This window comes from Mauremys mutica, chromosome 7 (assembly GCF_020497125.1).
Source record: "Mauremys mutica isolate MM-2020 ecotype Southern chromosome 7, ASM2049712v1, whole genome shotgun sequence".
NCBI lineage: Eukaryota > Metazoa > Chordata > Testudines > Geoemydidae > Mauremys > Mauremys mutica.
The window spans coordinates 85,482,117-85,499,100 of NC_059078.1; the positions used below are offsets into that span (position 1 = coordinate 85,482,117).

Genomic DNA, 16,984 nt, shown 5'->3' on the forward strand with positions numbered 1-16,984 from the left:
TGCTCACTGTATCTATCTCAAAGGAGTATTATGATGCGTAATTAAATTTTGTAAAACACTTTGTAAGAAGATCTCAAATACTGCTCTATAGGTTCAGCATATTAAGGACAATAATCATACTATGCTCACTTCTCACGGAGAGTCTGCTAGTACTCTAGAGAAGCTTCATCATGGGTCAGATAGGTTAATTCATTTTTAAACATCTCTGTGACAAGGTAAATGTAAAGAGATATCACATATTCTCAATGGAAAAGATAAGAATTTAACATGATTTAATAGATGTATACCGCGATTAATGAATGAGGGAGCAGAGGAGAGTGTGCTCCCACTTCCAGTGCTAAAAACAAAGTGAGAGCATCCCCTTCTCTCACTGCCACGTAGGAGTAGCATCCCATCCTCTTTGGCTGGAGCACTGAGCAATGAGAGTTCCCCTTCCTGTTTTAATCTGCTTTAGCCACTGGATTTAGAGGAGCTGATTCCCCACTGCCTTGCGTCTTTTGTAGTTATTTACACCAGTGCATAAAAAGCTATCAGATCAGCAGGTAATGTTTAACACCCATTTTGCACTCCTGTTGCACCGGTGTAAATGACTACAAAAGTGAAAGGCAGTGGAAAATCAGACTGTATGAATGAGGTAGTTGAGAGATGTTGACACAAATAAACTGCTCCCGCTGCTTAGGAGAGTCAAAAAAGTCTACAAATTAGGAAATTGTCAATAAACAGGCAATTCACACAGAACAAACTCACAAATAGAATAGTTATGGGAATAGATATGCTTCCAGTCTAATCCCACCTGGAGACACAAGAAAAACCCTTACACAAAAAAAGACACAAAAAAATCCCACAAGGAGACATCTGTGCACTTTTATGGGACAACATAGAGAGAGAGAGAGAGAGAGAGAGAGAGAGAGAGAGAGAGAGGCATGCAGTGCCAGAACAGAGTGGTGGGAGAGAATGGGGAAAATGAAATAGCCCTAACGAGGACTTGCTGGGTCACGCGATTTTTTTGGTCCAGTAATTTCCTGTGTTCTCATATTTTACTTGCAAGTAAAATTTCATCTTTAATTGATTATTGTGTCCCATTCATACTGTATTTGAGTTTTAACTGATCCATACTGGTAATCTTTAACAAATTGCAAAGTAATTTGTTATTCAGACAACAGTTCAGCACCTAACATGTTAGGCTTCAACCAAAAAACCTAATTCTTACCTACTTGTGTACCTTAATTCATGCACGTGCTAATTAGATAGACTGGCTTATTTTAAGGGAAAATATACATCAAGTAATTTTTATTCACAGAGAACTTATTCCTTATTCCAGAGCTCCTGCAAATGGTTGAGACAATTACTTCAACAATCTTAAAGAAATAATTCAAGTAAGTAGAATTAAAGCATTTGCACAGTTGAAGCAAATTGCACCAATAGCATTACTGAGCTGAACTAAGAAAGAGCAAAGTAGTTCCTATGAGAGTCTCCATATCACTTATATTCTTGAGCTTTTTTAGCAGCAGTGTAATTATGTCATGGTTGGGAGATGGGCTTCTCCTATTGTTTCTGTTATACTTTTTAGCTTAATTGCTGGAGGAAGTTCAGTTTTTTATGACATAATTCTTTAGTAATCCCATTCTAGTTACTGGGCCATGTATTTCCTGAAGAAAATGATTCCCACTTCTACCTTTTGCAACATATGTTGAGCTATCATTTATTTCATAACAACTGTTTATTATATTTCTGCTCTGACCAAGAGGTTGTTGTCTCATCAGTTACCCATAAAATCTTCCCCATTATAGTTTATTCACTAAGACATCTTTATTTTAACTAACCAAAAGATGAATTATTTAAATAAGACCTGACGATCTCCTCTAGTGTGATTAGATTGAACCCATGGATATACCATAATAAATCAGAGCAGGAGACCAAACACATTTAATTCTTTAAAAATTAAAAGAAAGTGTCATTTAGTATAAAGCATGATTCTTATCATCAGTGATCCAAAATAAAAGATGCTGGTTAGGAACAATTTGAACACAGACAGACTGAAATTGTGATTTAAAAAAAATGTGCAAATTAACATGTTATTTCAGATGCCTACATTTTTACATATAAACAGTAAATACGAATTATGTCATGCATAGAGTTTACGTTACAAAATAATTCAGTGCAATGAAAACCAGCTGTAAAATACTGTGAAGATTTGGCATCCTAAGTAGTGCAGGACTAGTAGGTGACAAATGCAACACTGAAAGAAAGTACAAAAAATTAAAAAAAAAATCAAGCATATTGTATGTATGATACCTAATATAGCTTTGTGTACAAATATGTATGGGCCTCCTATCAAAACTACATGGAATGAGTTGCTGGTCTCAGTGCAGTCATCACTGGTTGTTCTTAGAAAAGGCTATAATAGCAGAGAGGCGAAGGATAGAATGGTCATACAGACTCAGTTTACACTCATGTCCAAAAGTTGTCTTTTTAGAATAGGACTGATGGATGTTGGCAGAACACTGTGGGGAGTTGGTCCTCTTTGCTGCCTATGCTTAGTCTGAGACTAGGAGGTTTCAATCTGCAGTGCTTAGTCCACTACTTTTAACAAGTATTAGATTTCACTTAAAACATTCAAAACACATTTTAAAGCTTACAGTCATTGTAAATTAGGCAATTTTCTGATGGGTGTAAATGAATGCTCATAGTTACAGTTTGGCCAAAATGACCTTTTGAAAATCTAGCCCTAAATGGCTGCAAAATTTAATCTTGTAAAATTAGGAAGTTTTTTAGTTAGAAAAACATCTAAAACCATTGCAAACCCATTTTATTGACTGTATAATTGCACACTAAGTAAATCACCCATCCATCGTAAATTTTTAAGTTATTTGCTGGCTTTATAGTTTGTATGTCAAATTTCAGCCCAATAAAATTAAAACGGCAATTTAAAAGTTAATTGCCATTTCCATTTGTTTTCAGATAACACAGGCAGTACTTTCCCTAGTATTTATTGTGCGTGTATGTGTTTGCATTCCATCTTTTATAATAAAACCTTAAAAGTCTGAAAATTGTTTCTTTTCCTAACAGCTTTATCCTTTCACATCCCACAAATATTGATTTCCTTTCTCAGTCTTCTATACATTAAGGACAAAATTAATCAGATGGTAGCAACAGATTATTTACTTCCTTATTTTGTCAGTTGCATCACCAGCATCATAAGTAATATCAGCAAAACTCTTGGGAGAGGTTTTGCCAACTAATTTCTGCACTTTCTGCAATCTGGAAAGCAAATTTAGCAACTAGCTTTGATATGTTCATAGCATATCTCCTTTAATATCGTGTATGCATATGATCCAATGTAAATAATAAGTAAGATGGGATTGATTTTAAGCACTTTAATTGCCAATTCATTTACAATTGCAAACACAGCCGTCCTATTCTGCATAATTGTAACAGTCTGTTCTGTTGAGGGAGGACCATTATAGTAAACAGATACACTAACTGTCTGACAATGTAGAAAATCAAATGAACTAGTGTGGAGGCAGGCAAGGAGGACCCAGGTGTAAAAATATCTGGAAGCAAAGTGATGCAGAGGGAATGGAAGAACCTAAGAGATACTGTAACAGATAAATGACAGGAAGCAGTTGTCTTACCTAAGAATAAGAAAATGCTGCTGTGACTACTTTGATGACCAAGGGAAACAGAGAAATTATAATAGTGAAAATAATAAAAAAGGAAAGGAGGAAGGCATGAGTATGTGGTATCAATAAAAACTTGCATTGAGAAAAGTTGAATGGCAAATGTGAAAAATGAATTAACTACAGGAAATAAATTTAGTTTTAAAAGTATATTAGGGATAAATAACAAGTCAAGCAGAGATCAGAACCAAAGCTAAAATGAGACGGGGAATTCAATATTAGAGTGTTCATGTTTGCTGCAACACGCAGTAACTTCATCTCAGTCTTTAATAAAACATTGAGAATATGGAATTTGTGTTATATTCTAACGAGAGTTTTATTAGATTATTACTGCTGTTGTATGTTTGTAACATCAAAGTATACTAGGAGCTTTCCAAACAAGTTGATGAAAAGAACTGATAAACAGTCAGGGGCGGCTCTAGGATTTGCGCTGCCCCAAGCACGGCAGCACGCCGCGGGGGGGCGCTCTGGCGGTCGCCGGTCCCGCGGCTCCGGTGGACCGCCTGCGGAGGGTCCGCTGGTCCCGCGGCTCCGGTGGACCTCCCGCAGGCATGCCTGCGGATGCTCCACCGGAGCCGCGGGACCAGCGGACCCTCCGCAGGCATGCCTGCGGGAGGTCCACCAGAGCCGCCTGCCGCCCTCCCGCGGGACGCAGCCCCAAGCGCGCGCTTGGCGCGCTGGGGTCTGGAGCCGGCCCTGTAAACAGTGAAAGAATACATGCATCTAAGGCAGGGGTCGGCAACCTTTCAGAAGTGGTGTGCCGAGTCTTCATTTATTCACTCTAATTTAAGGTTTTGCGCACCAGTAATACATTTTAACGTTTTTAGAAGGTCTCTTTCTATAAGTCTATAATATATAACTAAACTATTGTTGCATGTAAAGTAAATAAGGTTTTTTAAATGTTTAAGAAGCTTCATTTAAAATTAAATTAAAATGCAGAGCCGCCCCGACCGGAGGCCAGGATCCGGGCAGTGTGAGTGCCACGGAAAATCAGCTCGCGTGCCGCCTTCGGCACGTATGCCATAGGTTACCTACTCCGGATCTAAGGTTTCATAAGGGCTAGCCAAAGAAACGGTTTAACTCTCTTGTTTAACTCATTTACAACACTCAAATGCGGGAGGGGAAAATGTACTATTCATCTTTAAGATGCATAAAAAGAGTAATCCAAGAAATGATCAGCCATTTGGTGTAACTTTAATTCTTGGTCCAGTACTAAAGCAAACAATAAGAGAGTCAATCTGTAAGCACTTAAGAGTAAAACTTGAACAATAAGCAGTATGGATTCTTATTTACAGATCATGCCAGTCACTCAGATAATTACCAGTTTATAGTAAAATTGAATGCAGTGATCTTAAGTTATTTAGATTTCAGTAAAGCATTTGATACAAGCAGGCATTTGAATGTAACTGAGCAATTAGAAATCCCTCTGATATTAATAGCAGTAAAAAAAGGGTGCCCTAAATGACAAATCATCAAAACAAATCTGAAAGTGCCATTTTAAAAACAGTATTTCTTTGTATATTTGATTGAATTATATCATACTTGTTCAGTGCAACAAAGTAAAATGTTGAAAAGACTTAACATTTTAAAAATCTGAACACGGATACACTGTCTTGATGTGATAAAAGTAACTGAACGTTAGCAGCAACTTTACCATTCTACCTTCACTCTAAAGCAAGTTAGCCAATATCTAGGACTGACATTTGTAAAATTTGATTTCTCTACTCATCTGATAGGATATCACTACTCACTGATTTTTATTAATACTAGTATTAATGATTGATTGCATTTGTTTCCTAAGGTAAGGGTAATAATTGGAGATATACCAATCTCCTAGAACTGGAAGAGACCTTGAAAGATCATTGAGTCCAGTCCCCTGCCTTCACTAGCAGGACCAATTTTTGCCCTAGATCCCTAAGTGGCCCCCTCAAGGATTGAACTCACAACCCTGGATTTAGCAGGCCAATGCTCAAACCACTGAGCTATCCCTCCCCCCTAAGTTAGTGCAGTTAGGATTTTTAAGTGACATTGAGTACCCAGTTCTCAATCAGTTCCATTGAGTGGAATAGCATCCTTCCCCGCTGAATTGGTATATATTGGTGAAGCATAAAGTTTTTGCCTAGCTCAGTTTGGGCATATTTTGCAGGCTACAGGATCTAAAATGCCATCTGTGATGATACTTTGTTAAATTCATTAGTCCTATTTTAGTACATATTTTAGCTTATTTATTTGGCTCTCATAAACTCTAGATGCATTAAATACAATTAAAAACAAACCTTACCAAACAAAATAAGTTCAATAGGTTATAAACCTCAAAACTATACTTGTTAATCTCCCTAACAACCAACATAATATCATGTCTTCTTTTGTAACCTTACCCTGTTCAGTAGCATCCTCTGTTCTGCCCAGGAAACAGCTGGGATTACAGGTGAGTTTTGTGGGGTATCTTGAAGGTTATGAAATCTAGATCCAGAGGAATCAATGCAGAAAGTGGATTCCAGAGCTCAGAATTCCTCACTGAAAAACCCTGTACTGCCTCCTGTTGCACAGGGAGAGAGGTAGTCTCTTCAGTAGTGAGGACCCAAATCATCTAGGACTTTATAGGTCAAAACTAGTACTTTAAGTGTTCCTCAGAAATCAAGTGAAACCTTGATTTTACTTGCTTTGTAGAATGCCTGGACAGAAGTCAAGTGCCACGTTACTTCTGATCTCAGAGTGCATTGGAAAAGAATGTGATGTTGGAATGTTTTAGGGTCCCACTTGTAAGAGCAAATCCCATGGAAGGAAGGAGGAGCAGTCCAGTTGGCCAATACCTAGGATTTCAGAAGCCCATCCCTGCACATGGGGAAAAACAGTGGACAGCTGACTTGCACCTACATTATAATAGTCGAGGCTGTATTGTAAGCCCTGGAGAGGTGTATTATCAGGGCCACCCAGAGGGGGGGCAAGAGGGGCAATTTGCCCCGGACCTCGCAGGGGCCCCCACAAGAGTTTTTCGGGGCCCCTGGAGCGGGGTCCTTCACTCGCTCTGCGGGCCCCAGAAAACTCTTGCGGCGCCGGGCCCCTGGAGCTTCTTCCGCTCCGGGTCTTCGGTGGCCAGGGATCCTTCCACCCCGGGGCGGAAGGACCCCCCGCCTCCAAATTACTGCTGAAGACCCGGTGGCGGGGCCCGCTTCGGCGGTAATTCGGCGGCGGGGGGCCTCGCCGCAGGACTTTGGGGCACTTCGGCGGCAGGTCCCGGAGCGGAAGGACCCCCCCCGGCCGCCAAATTACCGCTGAAGCGGGGGCGTCCCGCCGCCGAAGACCCCAGCCCCCCTGAATCCTCTGGGCAGCCCTGTGTATTATAGAGCTCAACATGCTGCTCTTGGCCTGCAAATAATTCTTTGGGAATCCATGAATAAAAGGATGTAATGGAGCTCACAGTTAAGTCTCTCTGAGACTTAAGACATTCTTTTTCTTTCTTTCTTTCTTTCTTGCAATTTGCCTCGCTAGAAGGGTTGATATATTGCAAGAATTACCTGCTAACTTCATTTGCTGGATTTGCCCTCAAGCCGTGCAGACATCTCACTAATGTTTGCTGTTATGTGAATTAAAGTTGGATATGGTGTTGCTGTGGAATGAGTAGGTGTTAATAGAGACAGAGTTTGTTTTTTACTGAGTTCAACCAGTCAGCTGTGGAATGTGAGCTGGCATGCTCTACTTATATGGGGAATTACATTACACCAGAATTCTAGCAGCACTGTCACCATCTGCTGGCAGGGAGGAACTGAACGTAACTATTTAGCCTCATGGTGAATTCCAACTAGATTACCAGGCAAGAAAAGTACCTTACCTTGGATACAAAGAGAAGAAGTCACTAAGGCTGCAGAAATCAAACCAACACGATACAATTAAGAGCATATGGTATACTCATAATTTCAGAAGAGCCACAAAAATAAAACTCAGACAACTGATAAATCTGTTTGCCATCTTTATGACCTGAAAGGCAGTGTATTATAATGTGGGTTGCGGGGCCAATAAAGGTATCACATTATTTTCTGCATACATAAAGAAGCAAATTCCAGTCATATTGCACTCCAGGGAGGTATGATGGCTCTGTAAATTATTTTCCTGTCCATCATATTTTCTGAACTGTACATTTGCAGTTTAGAAAGGTATTAGAGCTCACAAAGGACAACTTTCTTTTGCACTGAGAAACTGAGGTATTAACCTTTCTCATACCAGTTATGAAGCTGGAGAAAGAGAGAGACTAGGGAGACTAGAAACATCATATTTTATATTGAACAATTAAATTAAATCCTCCTTCTCTTGTTGAGTTGGAAGAACTATGTTTTTAAAAAGTTTATAAAATATTAACTGTCATGAATTCTAAATTATTTGTATTGTATATCAGGCACAATAAACTTCCTGTAAATACTTCCAACCTAGACCAAATGGAAAATGAAGTATTTTCCTACTCTTGTTATTTTGCCTATGTAACAAATTGTGGTTGCTTAGTCACTACCAGGACTGCTTTTGAGGATTAGTACTGCAATTAGAAGTACTTAGTAGGCTTTTTGTTAAATTTAAGGTATATCAGTGTTTGTTATGTGTATTATTCAGCTTTCAATTTAAATGATTTGAAGCTGCCTTTCTCTTAACACAAATGAGCATAGTGCCTACTTTTCCAGCTAAGCTGGCACAGTTTGCCTCTGAATCCATTAATATTAAATCTGTTCAACACCCTCTGTTTGTTTGTGAATTTTCAGGGAAACTGCAAAGGTGGCTGGCCCCTCACATTAACTAGTCAGAATGTTTCATATGCTTATGGATGACTAGGTCAAGGATCGTGTGCTACAGTTAGACTCGTGTGGCAACAACAAGGAGGCTGGGTCATTGATCTGATAGGCAACCCACATGTTGACCCAGACATTAAAAGTATCATATGGGCAGGTGAAGGCTTCTTGCATTGGCGCTATCTTGCCCACATGCTGAATGTTTGGGTTTTCTGTGTAGTGTAGTGTAATGAATGATTGTGTCCTTGTATATTATTTCTTGTATTTCTGTCATGATGTCACGGTTGCCATACTGTGCCTGTACATGCTTGTTACTGCATTTGTGATTCATGACTTTCTCACAACATTAGGGTTCATATATATGATTTCTGTACTAATTGTCCTTTGTAACAGGCAATCCTAGTTAGCAAAAAGTGGTAGTCAGGTAAATAAACTGGTTGGTTGATTCGCTGTCTCACACAGATACTGGAACAGAATATCAGCAGTTTAAGGATCAGATGTCTGCAACAGGTGTGGGGGGTACCTCTCAATAGTTCAGTTTTGGGTGTGAATGGACTATGAAGAGGAGATTTGTCCCAGTATTACCCATGAGAGGTCCACGCTCCTACTATGTGGTTATTTAAGCTCATAAATGGAACCTCGACCCTTCAGTGGGAATGGCAATGCCCTATGGAGAGACTGCTGTACCCCATCAGTTTTATTTGGAGAATACGAGTCCTTGCTAAGCTAATTTTAGTCTACCTGTTATTATTTAGTTATTTGTTGTTTATTACATAATGTATCTTTGACTCTAATTATGGCAAATACCTAATGAACAGATAGGAGTAGGATAGCAAGCAAATTTTTCCTTAATTTTGCATGTCTTATAAAGTCAATAGTACTCCTGATTATCTATTATTATTTGTATTACTAGGCATGGACCAGGACCCCATTAAAAGCAACAAAGAATCCTGTGGCACCTTATAGACTAACAGACGTTTTGCAGCATGAGCTTTCGTGGGTGAATACCCACTTCTTCGGATGCAAGACTTTCACCCACGAAAGCTCATGCTGCAAAACGTCTGTTAGTCTATAAGGTGCCACAGGATTCTTTGTTGCTTTTACAGATCCAGACTAACACGGCTACCCCTCTGATACAGGACCCCATTGTTACTCCTGGGGGAATTCTGTGCCAAAAATTTAAAAATTCTGTGCATGATACTTTAAAATTCTACATATTTTATTTGTCAAAATAACACAATATAATGATGCCATTTTCAATTATTTGGATAATTTATTGAAAAATACTTGTCAGGAAATATGTCTGTAACACTACTGACAACAAAAAAGATTCAGGAAATGTTTTTTGACAAATAGATTCCTTACTAGGCATATTAATACAGAACTTTGAGTAATAATTCATTTAAACTACAATACAGAAATGTATTTCCTGCCCCCCTTAGAAACAGTCCAAAGGCTTGGGAGAGTCAGGGGTAAAGGAGGAGCTAAGGGAGAGGGAAGTAATTGCTGGGAAGCAGCCTGGGAGTGAACCTGGAAGGTTCTTGGGTGTGGATGGGAGAAGTATGGAACAGGGTTTTTTTTGGGGGGGTGGCTAGAGATTGTTAGGGAGTTGGGGAGCCTCCCCCATACAGACCCTGGCTGACCCCTAGCCTCTCTCATTCAGTCAGGCACATCTACCCCATCCCAATGTGTCCCTGCACCCCCTCCTGCTGTCCCCATTTGTCACTGCACCCCGACTCAGCCACCCCTCCTTTCCCCATCCCCATGTGGCCCTGCACCCTCAGTCAGCCACCACTCCCCCATCCTCAAGTGGCCCTGTGGCCCCCGCCCCATTCCCATGTATCTCTGCACACACACCCCAGCCACTCCCTACTCCCATCCCCATGTGGCCCTGTACCCTCACTCAGTCACCCCCTCCCCGTCTCTGCACCCCCACTTCCATTCAGCCTCTGCCCCAATCTATCCTCCCTATTAGCCCATCTGAATTTGGGGGTGCCTGTGACCTCCCCCCCAGCAGCCCGATGTACCCCACACTGCCCCATCCTGTTGCTCCCCACCTGGCCCCACGGGGAGGATTATGTGAGGAACACAGCCTCTTCTCTTCCCTATCTGCAGGGCTTCTCCCACCTAGGAGTAGCTGTCTTTTGTTCTGGCAACACAGCAGCCCCTAATGGACGAAAGGCATAACTGCAGCCCCTCTCCAGCAGAACATATTTTCTGCAGAGAAAAAAATATTCTTTGGTGGGACATGAATTCTGCATGTGCACAGTGGCACAGAATTTTCCTGGGAGTACGTTGTGCTAGGTGCTGTACAAACACACAACAAAAAGATGGTCCCTGCCCTAAAACATTTACAATTTAAATACATAGGAATTAGAGGTGCATCCGACGAAATGGGTATTCACCCACGAAAGCTCATGTGCAATACATCTGTTAGTCTATAAGGTGCCACAGGACTCTTTGCTGCTTTTACAGATCCGGACTAACACGGCTACCCCTCTGATACTAGAGGTATTTAGTATCCCTTTTTTCCCTTTCTGCAGCATCACGAATAATATGATCCTGTATTCTATCTAGTCTTCAGTATGCAATATCAAATGAGTGAAGTTGGCTAACTTATTAAATTATGTGACCAACAGAACACAGTCTAACTTCCAAGTTCTCTTGAAGTTATTTTAAGGCCTATATTGACATAAACAGCATCAAGGAAAAGTCTTACTTATAGTTTTATTGCCAAAAGGGAGAAAACAATGTACCTCTTTTCACTGCTTTCTTCTAATTATATGATCTCCAGTAATAACTATAGAAACTATCCTAACACATAAGTATATGTAATTTTGTGATATGTTCTTTTATGTACCTGCATTTTACTTTTTAGAGGTAGTCTTGTCATTACAATATCAATTCACAGGAGAGATTAGGTTTTCAGTGGATCGATTATACCAGGATTGTCATTTTCCCCTATAATTATTTTCTTTTTAACCCATCTTCCTGATTGTTTCTACCCAATGGGGCACAGAAAAAATTTCCTGATTTCTTACACAGCCCAGAGTGCAATACAGAAACATGTTCCACAGAAGAGGGTAAGGGTACGTCTACACTACGGGACTATTCCGAATTTGCATAAACCGGTTTTGTAAAACAGATTGTATAAAATCGAGTGCGCGCGGCCACACTAAACACATTAAATCGGTGGTGTGCGTCCACGGTCCGAGGCTAGCATCGACTTCTGGAGCGTTGCACTGTGGGTAGCTATTCCGTAGCTATCCCATAGTTCCTGCAGCCTCCCCCGCCCCTTGGAATTTCCAGGTTGAGATCCCAGTGCCTGATGCGGCAAAAATCATTGTCGCGGGTGGTTCTGGGTAAATGTCGTCAGTCACTCCTTCCTCTGGGAAAGCAACGGCAGACAAGCATTTCGCGGCTTTTTTCCCTGGATTGCCCTGGCAGATGCCATAGCATGGCAATCATGGAGCCTGTTTAGCCTTTTGTGACTGTCACCGTATGTGTACTAGATGCCGCTGACAGAGGCGATTCAGCAGCGCTACACAGCAGCATGCTTTTGCTTTTGCATGACAGCAGAGATGGTTACCAGCCATACTGTACCATCTACCAATCCATAAATTGGTAAAAAGATGATCATGGTTACCAGTCCTTTTGCACTGCACCATCTGTTGCTGTCATAAGTGCCCCTGGCTGCTCTTAGCCAGGGGCGCAAAAGCCAAAATTGGGAATGACTCCCTGAGTCAATCCCTCCTTTTTGGTATCTAAAAATAGAATCAGTCCTGCCTAGAATATGGGCAAGTGTACTAGAGAACCACTGTATATCATAACCAGAGAGCACAGCTGCTCTGTGTCAGATCCTGCAGAAATTATGAGCTGTATGCTATTCACAGGGGGTGCTCCTGCAACAACCCCACCTGTTCATTCTGTTCTTCCCCCAGCCTTCCTGGGCTACCATAGCATTGTCCCCCCACTTGTGTGATGACACAGTGACTTGTTAGTGAGAAATGAGTGGAAGGCAGCCTCCAGCTGCTATGATAGTCCAGACAGGACATTAAGCAGTGTGTAGGAGAGGAGCCCAGCATCCCACTGCTAGTCCAGGGGCAACTGAATCTTTTCTTTACACATGAAGGGTGGGGGCTGATGGAGCTCAGCCCCCTGTTGCTATGATGAGGATGGTAACCAGCCATATTGCACCATCTACCAGGAAAAATTAGGGGCAGGCACCCTTGATCGACCTAACGGATGCTAGTCTGCATGGTTACCAGTCCTTTTGCACTGCCCCATGTGCCAATAGCTGCTGATGACGATGGATATCAGTCTTATTGCACCATCAGCCACCCATGGCAGGGGGGGAGCAAGGATGTTGGTGTTGAGTGCTGCAGCATCGTGTCTATCTGCAGCATTCAGTAAAGATAGGGTGACATGTAAAAGAGTCAAGAGAGGATTGTTTTCCCTTTCACTTCTGGGGGTGGGTGGGGGGGTGCGTAGATTGCCGAGCTATGCCCTGACCCACCGCAGACACTGTGTTTGACCCTAGAAGCATTTGGAGCTCAGCCAAGAATGCAAATACTTTTCAGAGACTGCAGGAACTGTGGGATAGCTTGAGTCCTCCAGTCCATGAGCGTCCATTTGATTCTTTGGCTTTCCGTTACGCTTGTCACGCAGCAGTGCGCTGAGCCCCTGCTATGGCGTCTGTCTGGAGATTTTTTTAAAATGATTTTGAATTTCGTCTTCTGTAACGGAGCGCTGATAGAACAGATTTGCCTGCCCTTACAGCGATCACATCCGCATGGTCCATGCGGGAGCTCTTTCTTTATTTTGATTTTTAACTGCATCACCACACGTGCTGATCGGAGCTCCACGCTGGGCAAACAGGAAATATTCAAAAGTTCGCGTGGCTTTTCCTGTCTACCTGGCCACTGCATCTGAGTTCAGATTGCTGTCCAGAGCGGTCAGTGGTGCACTGTGGGATACCACCCGGAGGCCAATACCGTCGATCTGCGGCTACACTAACCCTAATCCGATATGGTAATACCGATATTAGCGCTACTCCTCTCGTTAGGGAGGTGTACAGAAACCGGTTTAAAGTGCCCTTTATACCGATATAAATGGCCTCTCAGTGTGGACGGGTGTGGCGTTAAATCGGTTTTACGCTCCTAAAACCGGTTTAAACGCCTAATGTAGACCAGGCTTAAGATATGGTCCTCTTCAGAGCCCATGATTGTGGGACCTCTTTGGGCAGTAGTGGTTCCTAGTAGAATGTTTCAAATCTAGGGCATTCCAGCATAGAGAATAGAAATCCACAATTAATACAGAATGTTTCAGTAATATTAAGCTTGTGATATAAATGAGCTAAAGTTAGGAAGTTCCAAGTTTATAGAACATTAACTTTGGCTCTTCTTGTTTTTTGCTAGCTTGTTTAACAGTGTTAGCGCTAAATTTTACTGTTAATTAAATGCATGCAACTTGCATTGAAGTTAATTGGACAGGTCCCAAAAATGACTCTTGACTTCAATGGGAGAAGTACATACATAGCTGTTATTTAAGTATTTTGGTTTGTTTTTTTGTTTTTTGTTTTGAACGTAATTTATTTATTTAGTAATGCATAATAAGATGATATGGTGAGTCAGTAAGGGTTTATTTTGCGAGTAAAGATGTGGCATCAAGATCTTAGAAATATATCGTTTCCTAATCTAAGAATGAATAAAATGATTCTTGCAGGTGATACGAAGAAGTAGTGATGAGGAAAAGTTGCTGTGCTTGGTACGTCAGCGTGCAGGACATCACTGCCAAACTGCCGTCATAGTGATTCTGATTTTGGCCTGGGAAGGGATTCCTCATCTTCTGGCTGATACATTATATAAAGAACTGACACAGAGTCTCAGAAAATATGGCTGTCCCACAAGCCGTAGATGTGCATTAAATGAAGAGTAAGTGACGTTCATAGCACCTGTTTATTTTCTCCTTGTTTTGTAGGTTGGTCTGCATAAAAGGAAACGTATTTGATTTAAAAATCAAAATATATAAGCTTATTTAAAACACAAACCACTGGGTGTCATTTTAGTGTGATGTTCAATTCCTGTTATTCACTAAGGGCCAGACTGTGCACCAGGTATGCATGTGCACAGACTGCTCCCTCTATTTACATCCAAGGCCTCTCATCACCCAAAGAGATGGGAAGGAGGTGAAATGTGACTGCCACCCTGTATCAGTTTTGGTTGGACTATGAGTGGAAAGCACATTGCACCTCCCTGAGGAACAGCACAGTGTGTAAACTTATTCTGTGTGGTGGGAGTCCCAGAGGAATTGCATCTCCTGGTGGTACAGTTGCTCCAGGACTTCCCCCTCAGGCAGTATGGCTCTCCCCCATTATCAGTGCATGTCATATCAGGTACAGTCTAGCCCATAATGTCTCTAAATGGGGTGGTTTTTAAATTATATGTAAAAATTTTTCAAGCTCTCTTGTAAATGGAAAATTGTAAGTGTCTTACGCTTTTTAGCTAGTTGTACCCACACTTCGTATTGATTTTGATTTCTCCTGATTGGACGGTTTTATGGGTTTGTTTTTGAAGATTGCCATTATCTTATATGTTGCAACATGGGGCTTCTGAAATAAATGCAGACACCAAGATACTGGGGGGATGATGGAGGCCTCTTACTGTTTTTTTTTTTCAGACAGAAATAGAGTGTACTTCAGTAGTTTTGTCCTATTCCACACTCACCTTGCTCAACTGTCGCCACAGTTCTCCTAGCTACCCAGCTATAAAAGAACTGTCTGCTTTTACAGGCATCCATAGCTCAGCCATCCTCAGAGCAATGTTACCAGCTTGGCTTCTTCGAGTCAGTTCTCATCTCCCCAAAAGCCTGGCTGTCTCTCTCTTTCTCCACATGAGTTTTCTATACAGATGTCCAGACTTTAAAAAAGACAAAAACAAAACCTTTCCCTGCATGCTCTAAGGTTCTGCATTAGTTGGACCCCTGCTACATTCCTACTGATGCTGTGCTGCTCAGAGTAGAGTAGGTTCTGATCAAACTTCTTGAGCTTTGTAGGTGAGAGAGCCTGGGCACTCAAGCCTGGGATGTTCCTTTGCACATCAGAAATGAAACTAATTCATCCCATTGGTTGGTAAATTGACTGGAAAGTTTACAGCAGCCAAATGAGACCCCAAGAGCAGCTCTGCCTCAGTGCAGATTCTTGGAGGGCCTGTCTCTAATCAGAATCCTTTTACAACTCTTCAGTGACTTAAATCTAATTTATTTTTAATGGTTTCTCCGTGTTAGCATGCTTTCATTTCAAAATGTGGATGACATTCGATATACTTGTTCCACACACAGTCAGAGCTGTGGACAGTATTTATTGGGCTGCGGGACAGCTATAATAAGAGTGGTAATAACTTGCATTTTTTTTTTAATTAATCAAAGCTGGAGAAGTCAAAATTACAGTAGGGTGGGTATAACAAGGAGATATATATTTTCATGTTAGATACAAGTTTTGAGGCTTGAGTTACTTATGAGTGACTCCTTAAGAACAATAAGCCAATCATACTTTCATAAATAGATAATTATTAACAGAAACAACTGATTGAAGGTTTCAGATATATTTATAAATCATTCAGTTATTTCATTATGGATTATAGAAGTCATGTAAGTAATTATGTATCTAACGAAAGTTTCTGCTTTGCCGGCTGATTGTCATGCAATTACCTGTCTTGTAGCCGTACTTGTGCATGTCAAGGACTTGATCCTGAAACTTGTGGAGCCTCATTCTCATTTGGCTGTTCATGGAGTATGTATTTCAATGGCTGTAAATTTGCCAGAAGCAAAAACCCCAGGAAATTTAGACTTCTCACAGATGACCCTAAACAAGTAAGTTCTTTCTCTGACAAGAATTTTATAGGAATGTTTAGAGAACTAGTGGTAAAGTCTACAGATGTCCACTTACTCACTCACATACGCCTGCGCCCCCTCCACTATAGAACTTATACGTTTACCTTTCTCACCACTTGATGAAAATTCAGTGTATCTTGCTATGCAATGTAATGCCCTAAAAATTATTTTCATATGGCTATTATGTGTCTCTTGATTTGTTCCTGGGTGCAGGTTTAGCAACACTGTGTAATTTTATTTGTGTTCATATGAAATGTACTATGTGAACATCTAATAGAACAAAAAAATACTTTTACAAGCAGTAATACCAGAGTAACACCTTTAGAAAGCCTGTTACAGACTTCACTCCTAGATGCCTGTACATTGTGTCCATTCAGGGCTCACCCAAATAAAAAAGGGTAAAGCTCTGTTGGACACCCAAAGATTGCATTCCTGTAGTACAGTCTCCCTATCTTGTGTTAGAATAAATTAATGGCATCCCTGGGTTCTGCCCCTTTCACACTGCTGTCAGCCCAGCTGATGGACTGGTTCTCCTGTCTACCATGTATAATGGACTGGTTTTCTTTTGGGTATCATGCCTCCATGAGACCCTGAGATAATACATGTCCTTAAACGTGATGCATTCAAATAATTGTTAAA

General features: G+C 41.1%; 1 protein-coding gene across 1 annotated transcript in view; it reads left to right on the forward strand.

Moving 5' to 3' along the window:
• The window catches only part of TET1 (tet methylcytosine dioxygenase 1), a 122,455-nt gene that overhangs the window by 72,125 nt on the left and 33,346 nt on the right, over nt 1-16,984 (forward strand). Inside the window, exons 7-8 of the mRNA XM_045024799.1 lie at nt 14,180-14,388; nt 16,174-16,324. Of these exons, the coding sequence (XP_044880734.1) occupies nt 14,180-14,388; nt 16,174-16,324 (360 nt within the window). The remainder of the gene's footprint in view (nt 1-14,179; nt 14,389-16,173; nt 16,325-16,984) is intronic.